Below are 9,179 nucleotides of genomic sequence, written 5' to 3'. Positions count from 1 at the left end.
AAAATGTTGAGCAAAAAAAAAAAAGGCTAAACTATTCTTGCGTTATTAAGTATGTTTTGAATTATAAAAGCAAATAGTAATTAACTACTCTCCCATCTCATAAAAATTAAGGACATTTTCCTTTTTGGACTGTCCTATAAAAAAATCTCCTTTTATTTTTTTTCCAAAAATAGATGGAGACTGATTTCCCAACGCAAACATAATTGAGGGCATTTTATTAAGAAAATTCTTTTAAGCATTTGTAATATGACAATGGGTGCTTGGCCTCAAGAGTCACTAGTACACTGGATAGATTGGGGCCCAAAGAGGGGAGCAAAGCAATTGCCTTAGTATTTAAATAAAAAATTCTCGTGGGCCGAACAATAATGCGCTTAATAAAAGACAAATACTCTACCACTTGTATTTGTAACTTGAACTAACATATTTTAATAACGAAAATTACTAATGGCGGACCCATTTTCCTGATCTTCTTGGACTAAAAGTAAAACATCTAGACTTCACTCCTGTTTTTGAAATTGAACAACCTTATTTTCAACGGAAACATATCTGATATCACAGATTCAAAATGCTCGACGGAATTTTGGGCCGTGGATTCAGCGTCAAATGGTACGATCTCTCCTTTGCTCTTCTTCTAAATTGAGTGTTGTTGTCGCAGCTCAATTTATGTTGCTGTGTGCAGCAAATCTCTGATTAAAGCAACTGGAGCGAGGATCGCGGTGGTGCGGCGGAGAGCGGAGGCGAAGCAGAGGTTCCTTAATGAAGATCTGGCCAAGCTACTCTCCAATGGCCTTGATATCAACGCCTATGGGAGGGTACATCATTTTTCTCTATTTTTTCATTTGTTTGGTTGTTCTATGGATGCACATTCTTCGTCTGGCTGGATTTTCGTGTGGGGTTATTGAAAGATATATTTATTTTATACACTTTTTTTCCATATATGTTTACCTAAATAATTCTAATTAGTTCGGTAGATGAGCTAGTTGTGACTTGTGAGTGTACTGTATGTGCCTTTGTTAGCAATAATTATGTGTTATTTTCTGATTCGAGCACCCCAGCAATGGTCGTCGTGAAAAGAGTCCCAAGTCAAAAGAGTCATTCTGCGAGGAGCTCCTAGTTTGATGGTGATTGATCAAAAATTAGGTCTCCTGAGAAGCGAGAATATGCTGTCAAATGGAGTGACGAGAAGCATAGATGAAATTGAATTTAGACTGATAGACTACCAAGAAGATGAGCAAGTTTTTAAAATCCATAAAGCATTACATTAGCAACAGTAGTTCTGTTTGGTGCCTTTAGTGGCTCGAAATGGATGTGACAAGTAGCAAGAAACAACCAGTTAGATTGCAAGCAAAGAGAAGAACTGCTATCAGAAATAAGTAGATATAGTTTTTGTCTTTGGTTCATTCTGTGATTTCCATAGTAGTGTAATTTAATTACATGGAACTTGATTGACTATGTGAACCATGGACGTAATTAGATTCCGATTTCATATTGTAATAGTTAGTTTTGCTGCATGGTGACTGTGTATTCGATCTACAGGCTGCTTATGGTTCATGCTTTAAATTAGTCTTATCTTGGTACTTTTTTAACATGTCAAACAGACTGAAGAGTTTCTTTCTGGAATGAATCTCTTGTCATGCTATGACTTTGTTGAGAAATCTTGTGACTATATATTGAAGCAACTTTCAAGAATGCAGAAACAAGGGTATGTATATCACATACAGTTAACTCTTTTGTTTTTTGTTTAAATATTGCTTACTGTGGTGGCTATTATGCTTCCTGGGTTAAAATTAGTCAAAAGCATGCAAACCAGTTATTTTGTTTTATGCAATGATATAACTAGTGCTATAATTTTAAAATAAGTCAAGAACATGTTTAGGGCATCGACGACATGATGCAATCTATTTAGAATTTAACTAAACTATATTGATTGGAATATCAAGCGCACATAAAACAGTTGCATGTTATATTTGTCTGTAAAACGTAAGCTGAGATGTCTGTTCAATCCATGATATTTGTGGTCACTTGTCTTTATAGTTTTAGATTCCATGTAGTCTTCCAAGTTTTCAGCTAAACTATATTTTTAATATTTATACTAGTCTATAAGATTATGCTAAGTAACCACGAAAATGTGTTTATTTGCTAATCACTGACAATATCTGGAATGGATGATGACTATAGCAATGCGGCTTACTTCTTCTGTGGCTTCATGCTGCATCACTGAGCAAGATATTGCACTTACTTACAGGGAATGTCCTGAAGAATGTAGAGAGGTTGTTGCATCCCTGATGTATGCTGCTGCAAGGTTCTCTGATTTTCCTGAACTGCGAGATCTTAGAGATGTATTTCAACAGAAATATGGTAGTTTAGAAGCCTTTGTTAATCAGAAGGTAATGCCCTAATTCTGTTGAAAAGGTTGTAGTCGTCATAATAATATTGAATCTCCAACTTTGATTCTTTTTTGTTAGTTTGTTGAGAAAATGTCTTTGAGGCCTCCTCCAAAAGAAGAGAGACTGCAGGTGTTGCAAGACATAGCTTCAGAGTTCTCAATTAAGTGGGACTCCAAGGGATTTGAACAGAGAATGGCTGCTCCTTCAGTGGTTTCACAGGTAAAACTTTAATCATTAATAATGTTCTGTAAGAATTGGAAAACATGTAAAAGAAAAAAAATCATATCATAACCTCTTTAACTTCTTTCAGCTCTGAAGTTTTATAGGTGGCATGCCAATAGTAGAATCTGAAGGATACCTGCACTAATAAAAGTCTTTCATTAGGATTGAATTTTGGAATTTAATTTGCCATCTTCAAACATCTTGTTTATTGGATTATGTCTGCATCATTAAAATATGTTGGATGTCACTGATTTTTTGATCTGTTTACTATTTTTACCATATAAAGCTAGTGGTTTAGTTATCTTGAAATGATGTAAGTCATGTAACCTCAAAGGCTGTTACATTAAGAGAAGCCCTGTACTGCTATTTTGATGTCCGATGAACTCGGCACCCAAGCTAGACTTTTGGATTATCTGTCAACCTTTCTTGATCTTTCTGAACTTGTTAATATTTGAAATGTGTGGCTATTATTAGAATAGGAGGTTTTAGCAAGAAGTACCAGACTACCAGATCAGTATTACATTGGGTTGAGAGTTTCTTCTAAGCACTTAAGATTGTCTAGAAACTTATACTCCCTCCGTTCATTAGTGTTGGAGCATTTCTTTTGGCATGGAGATTAAGAAATAAATATTTAATAAGTTAAGTGGAGTGAGAATAAAGTATGAGAGAGAATAAAATAGGAGAGTTCTGAGAGAATAAAGTAGAAGAGAGAATAAAGTAGGAGAGTGAATAAAGTAAGAGAGATAAGTGAGTTGTATTTTGCCAAAATAGAAAATGACCCAACTGTAATGGAACGGCTCAAAAAGGAATATGATCCAACACTAATGGAACAGAAGGAGTACTTGGCATTTACGTTGCAAGTTCTGATTATTTTCCTTTGGTCAGTAATATTGTTTTCAAGTTTCAACTACTTTAAAGTTGTTCTTACGAGATTCTGGCTCGCAATAAAACCAAATTTAAGAATAGAGGGACCTATCCTGATTAAAAATAATTTTAGGATGCTGCAGTCTCTTCCTAGCTTTATCAATGAGGCAAAACGAAAAACAGTAACTTACTAAGAATATAGACCATCTAATCATCTATGATGGAGTTAGAAAGAAATTGATGTAACCCAGTATAACATCTGTTGGCATAAGGGCCAGTCCTGCATTATGTGTTTTACTTTTGTACACGGGAGCTCTGATTTTATTTCTGGAAAATATTTTTAGCTCACTGCTATAATGAAGCCACCTAGCTGGTATTTCTACTTGTGAAAATCATCTTAGATAATGCTAATGCATATTTTCTATAAGTCCCTAAATCCATAAACTTTTGCCAAATTTTTGGTATTTCCAACGAACTTTAAAAATGGTCTTATATATTACAAACTTTACATTTTGTTTGTTGTTTGTTATTTCCAATGGCAGGCCAATCACCATATCGACTAACTTATGTTCATTTTTTATCCTGCTTGGTACTAATAAATCAACGTGGTTTTCTATGTGGCTTTTTATCCTACTTACCATTGAACTTAAAAAAGTGGTCTAAAATATCATAAATGTTTCACGGTTGCCCACGTAGAATAGTTTTTCGCTGAATATATCTTATTTGTGTTGGGTTTGGAAATAACACATAGGAATGTAACGTTTAGTTTGTGATATTTAAGACCAACTTTAAAGTTTGTGGGAATACCAAATTTGGCCAAAGTTCATGGTTTTAGGGACCAATACCCTTTCTATAATCTGGGCATTTTATTCCCCCCTCTTAAATTTGGTCGTGTGTACTGTATACTAGTGAGACATGAATTACCAAATTCGTTAGATTGACAAGTTTTTTTCCTCAAAGATGACTATAACTTGTTGTGACATTTACCAAGCATATGTGAATAGTTTTTTATAATTTATAATTCAACAGAAAAAACATCCAATTTAAATATGGATCATGTATGATGACTACTGAATGTACATTTTTTCAGGTGGATGTAGTGAAACAAAGGCCTGGGCTTCTGGAGGAGAAAAGCAGATTAAAAAGCTGCGGTGGAGAAGGTAAAATCTGGAGAAGAGATGAAGGTGATCATCAAATTTCTAGAACGAAGGATGTAATCAGGTATAGAGAAAAGTCAGTTTTGAAGAATGGAGGGAGTACTTTGCAAGGCGATGATGATAATTTGAATGGTGGAAGGCACATGTTAACTGTAAATAAACCTTCATATCCTACAGAGACATGCGATGCAGACTTTAAGGCAGAAAGATTGAACAATTCATCTCATGGGAAGATACTGGGTAATAATGCTCAGAGTACATACTCAAGGGCCAGTAATGGTATCCCTAATTCAAGGAAAGGAGAAAGTGTAGCAACATTATTCAGTGAGAAGACAAACTTTTTTCCTGGTTGTGTTGAACAGCTTGGTAAAACTGAAAATGCCATTTTGTCTTCTAAGTATTCCAGTAGCGATGGTTCAGTGGGCTCAACGATGAAAGGAGTGGATGAAGGTTCTGATAGGTTGAAATCTTGCTCAAGTTACAGCCTGCCTCCACCATACATCAAACCAAATCAGAGTGCCACTCGCCCTCCTTATGTAAAGCTGAAAGAAGATAAACATAAACTCAGTGGAGGTTCTAAGGATTCTCTGTCTAATCCTTATGTCAACGACTGCTCGGGCAGGCCCCATACAGAATCAGATCACAGTGACCGTAATGAAAAAAATGCTGCTCCTGCCAGTGTAAAGAGTTATGGGCTTGAAAAGGAGCATGATTATCAAGACGAGAGAATTCCCTTACCAAAGCCACGATCAATTCGAAGGAAACATCATAAATCATCATCATCCAACAACAATGCCGTTGATACTCTTGAAGATGTTAAGGCAGTGAATAAGAGCTCAAGTAGCAGGAGAAAGGATCATTCTAGGAAGGGCTTGCAGGTACTGTTTGATGATGAGCACCACATAAAAGATGATGAAGAAAAAATGATAGATAAACTGTTGATGCATTACAGCAAGAAACCAACAAGTTATGATGCAGGAAAGTTGAAGAAAAAAATGTTGGGCCAGCCTCCTCATCAAATCATTTGTGGGGGTGAATCATCTTCTGATCAAATCAAGCATATGCATGATAGTAAATTTGAAGCATTTCCAACTCCTGCTAGGTCTGTTTCTCTTCCTCCTGAACAAGCTGCTCCACCAGAAGCAAAGAAGGTTTTTGCACGATCCAACACATTCCAGCCCGATAATCAGGCTACGCATGTGCATCCCAAGTTACCTGATTATGATGATCTAGCTGCTAGATTTGCGGCTCTAAAGGGTAGATGAACAAAGAGAGGTAATGGAACTTGAGGAAGTGTTCTTAACTTTTAATCTCATCGTGCAAGGACAAGAAAGCTGTAACTGCTAACAGTATTCGATGTGTAGAGTGAACTTAGGTATAGAGTACTGGATTTGCATGAAATAGATATTGCAAAAAAAGTTGAATAGAAATTTATGAAGTTTTGCTTACTGTAATTCTTTGGTAACTATGATCAGTGCTGTAATGTTAGTTGTACGATTGTATGGTTTGTGTTGAGTTTGAAATGGTATGATTTCTGATTCGTTAATAGTTTCAAATTCTAATATCTACATGATTCGCGGTAGTAGAATAGCTCGTTTAATTATACCTCTTTAACTGTAGTACTTACTATGAATCACACAGATTAATTCAAAAATTAAATGATATGTTTATGACTTTTTAACAAAATTGGATTTTCAAGGAGTGAGGTGGCAGTTAGATATAATGCTTTTGGGCTTTGGCCTTTTGCATTTGATATTCAGCTTCAACGTTGTCAAATAACCACCACCACACGTCCTCACCCCGGCCTCCATTAATGGCGACATCTCCAATTCTCCTCATCTTCTGCCTCTCTCTCCTCGCCGCTGCCTCAACGACGTCCGAAGCCACCTCTGCCCACGACGAATTGATAAACTACGGCTTCCCCGTCGGCCTTCTCCCCGCCGACATCGACTCCTACACCCTCAATCACACCTCCGGCGCCTTCACGGTACTGCTTGGCGATAAGTGCCGCGTCACGCTGCCTCCGGATAACTACTTGGCCTCCTATTCCAAGCGAATTACTGGTAAGATCGACGGGAATCGGATCGCCGAGCTCGACGGTATCAGCGTTAGGGCGTTCTTCAAGTGGTGGGGAATCACTGGCATCAGATCCAATGGCCAGGATTTGGTGTTCGAGGTTGGTATGGTCACCGCCAAGTATCCTTCGAAGAATTTCGACGTATCGCCGCCCTGCGAAGGCCGCCGCTCTTCCTCCTCCTAGAGAGAGATAATCTAGGTCATCTCTAACTCCTTTATTGTTCGTATCATTGAGTTTCGATTTAGCAGAATCGATATCTGCTATTATTGAGTTTCAATTGAGCAATTTCTTTTGACACATGCATCAGAAGTATTTAGTCTATTTTTCCTGCCGTTGCCGTATCTGTTGTTCACAACGACTAGCATGAATGTTATTGATTGTTTTTCAGGTCTTTACTTCGAGCAGCTATTCATAATTCGAGTACTATATGTTGAGAAATGGTGAAAGATTGATGTGGCGATTGCAAAACTTCTTTACTACTAGTATTTGTTTCACAACTGACAATGTGCTCAACTTAAATGTAACACTGGTGGCCTAAAGGGTCTAAACCCATCGAGTTGGGGTTCCAGTCCTAATGCAATGAGACATTAGTTGTATAAGCAACTACTTTGACATTCGTACTCATATTGCCAAAATTGTTAAATTTAAGTTGAGTCCCTTCAAATAGCATTCCAACTTTTGTTCTTAATGGATGTGAGATGCTCACATTGCATTAATGCATTGTGCTATGAGCTGATTGATCTCCATATATACCTTTTTACACATGTTCATCTTTGTGCACACTTGTAGCCAACATTTTTGTACAGCCGGAGATTATAGACGAGTTATAGGATAACCATGGTCAAATTTGAGCCGTACTCTTGAGTCTTGTCTTTATTATTTTTAATAAAGCAATTTTTTTTGTGTTTTTGTTGTTTTAAAGAATTGTCCTTTGGACACTGGTCATTGATATGCTTGGATGGTTTTGGACATTTTGGAGCAGAAACTGAAAATAATTTATTGGAAGTGGTGATATCTTTGGTGAGAAGCACACTAAAATTCTGATTTGTTTTAATTCTACTTTTAAGAGGGAATTGAGTAGAAATTTGTTCTTGAAAAACATAAAACTCGTTTTTTAGTAATACATGATTAAGATTCTCCTTATATGCTGCCATTGCAAAAATCTTATGCATCATGGGTAATTGTTTGCTGATGATAATAATGTATTGTGGAATCCGAATCTATATATTGCTCCATTATACTGTAGTTACTTTCACGCACAGTTTCTGGATGACGTACTGTAAGAGTAGAGTTACAGAATCATGGGCGCAAAATTTTGATTTCACAAGGTTATCAACAAAAGCACTCCTCTATGTTTACTACTATGATGTTAGTAGTTGTGATGATGTTAAGTTTCTTGCCAGCTTAACTGTGTCATTGTCAACTATTGCTTTATCGGTTCATTAATTCGTGATTGATGTGTGAAAGGTAACAAGCATAAAATCCTTCTCGGTTATGCAATGGGCATATATATGCTGGTGCTGCTTAATGTTAACAACCTTGCAATCCATCACCCATTATGCAATGAGATTATAGATGCTCCTTAATGTTGGAGAACTCATTGCTGTGACTGCATCTTTTCAAATTCTTAACTATGGAGTAGTTTTTTTCTTGCTTTCCAGATCCAGATGTTCTAAGATTAGGAAAATTCAGATGGCCCATCTTGTTGCCAAATCTGTTACACTTACTCCCTCCGTTTCCTAAAAATAGAAACTTTGAAAACACCCGGATTTTAGTGCAAATTGGTAAAGTAAGAGAGATGAAAAGAAAAAATGGGTAAAGTATGAGACAGGAAGAGAAAAGGCAGTGGAATTAGTTTTAATGGATTGTGGGGTCTATTTTCTAAAATGGAAAATTTCTATTTTTAGTAAACTTGCCAGAAAGAAAAGTTCTATTTTTAGGAAATGGAGGGAGTATTATTTGTAATTATAACCTTTTCTTTTCTTTAGCAGGAAGCATTTGGATGCCTTGGGGCCTTGGCACTCTCCAATAAGCTGTGATGTCATTTAAAAACCCTGTAACTTATCATTTAAAAATTTTATATGGTAGAAGCTGTGTTTGGATTCAAATGACATTAATATATATGGTAGGTAACACTAGTGAACTATTGGATTGTCTTGCATTATTATTGTATACTTGATTTGCTCAACTCATTTATATTACTTGGGTAAAAGAGTGATTTGGGTAGAATGTGTTGATTAAGTTGTGGATTTTAAACATGAATTTTGGAGTATGTATGTGCAACTTCTATGCATTAGAATTTGTAGATAAAGAGGGTATTTGGTTGAACTTACCAGCTTGATAATTTATACATTTTTGGTGACCGAAAAGTATCCAATAAAAACCAGACAACATAAATCTTTTAAAATGAAAATTTCAATAGCACCGAAACCTGCATCCAGAATCAGTCAAATTCATGTCTATATGTAATTT

The 9,179-nt window shown here is 36.3% G+C and overlaps 2 protein-coding genes across 6 annotated transcripts; both read left to right on the top strand.

The window, feature by feature from the left end:
- The first annotated feature begins 461 nt into the window (after positions 1-461).
- LOC125213691 lies at positions 462-6,178 on the top strand. Of its 3 annotated transcripts, none has more exons than XM_048114367.1 (7): positions 462-481; positions 559-606; positions 680-812; positions 1,599-1,702; positions 2,246-2,387; positions 2,466-2,606; positions 4,564-6,178. In XM_048114367.1, the coding sequence occupies exons 2-7, from the start codon at positions 566-568 to the stop codon at positions 5,893-5,895; spliced, it is 1,893 nt and encodes a 630-aa protein (XP_047970324.1). In that variant the 5' UTR covers positions 462-481; positions 559-565; the 3' UTR covers positions 5,896-6,178. The 3 variants fall into 3 exon arrangements, with proteins under 3 accessions (XP_047970324.1, XP_047970325.1, XP_047970323.1); XM_048114368.1 differs by having other exon boundaries at positions 476-606; positions 4,564-5,508; positions 5,609-5,731; XM_048114366.1 differs by having other exon boundaries at positions 476-606.
- Positions 6,179-6,371: 193 nt separating this feature from the next.
- On the top strand, positions 6,372-8,936 carry LOC125213692. Of its 3 annotated transcripts, XR_007174982.1 has the most exons (3): positions 6,372-6,905; positions 7,096-8,035; positions 8,696-8,936. XR_007174982.1 is itself a non-coding variant. In XM_048114372.1 (2 exons), exon 1 carries the CDS (start codon positions 6,444-6,446, stop codon positions 6,888-6,890), a length of 447 nt encoding a protein of 148 aa, XP_047970329.1. In that variant the 5' UTR covers positions 6,372-6,443; the 3' UTR covers positions 6,891-6,905; positions 8,696-8,936. The 3 variants fall into 3 exon arrangements, 2 of the variants coding, with proteins under 2 accessions (XP_047970329.1, XP_047970328.1); XM_048114372.1 differs by lacking the exon at positions 7,096-8,035; XM_048114371.1 differs by lacking the exon at positions 7,096-8,035 and having other exon boundaries at positions 6,373-6,905; positions 8,699-8,936.
- The last annotated feature ends 243 nt before the right edge of the window (positions 8,937-9,179 follow it).

This window comes from Salvia hispanica, chromosome 3 (genome assembly GCF_023119035.1).
Source record: "Salvia hispanica cultivar TCC Black 2014 chromosome 3, UniMelb_Shisp_WGS_1.0, whole genome shotgun sequence".
Taxonomy (NCBI): domain Eukaryota; kingdom Viridiplantae; phylum Streptophyta; class Magnoliopsida; order Lamiales; family Lamiaceae; genus Salvia; species Salvia hispanica.
The sequence above is the reverse complement of the archived record's forward strand: the minus strand, read 5'-3'. Positions and strand labels throughout refer to the sequence as shown.

Bases quoted from the DNA above. Each gene is read 5' to 3' on its own strand.
- LOC125213691 (XM_048114367.1), top strand. From the start codon at position 566: ATGCTCGACGGAATTTTGGGCCGTGGATTCAGCGTCAAATG. The intron at 607-679 runs GTACGATCTCTC...TGCTGTGTGCAG, and splicing joins CGTGGATTCAGCGTCAAATG to CAAATCTCTGATTAAAGCAA. The intron at 1,703-2,245 runs GTATGTATATCA...ACTTACTTACAG, and splicing joins TCAAGAATGCAGAAACAAGG to GGAATGTCCTGAAGAATGTA.
- LOC125213692 (XM_048114372.1), top strand. From the start codon at position 6,444: ATGGCGACATCTCCAATTCTCCTCATCTTCTGCCTCTCTCTCCTCGCC.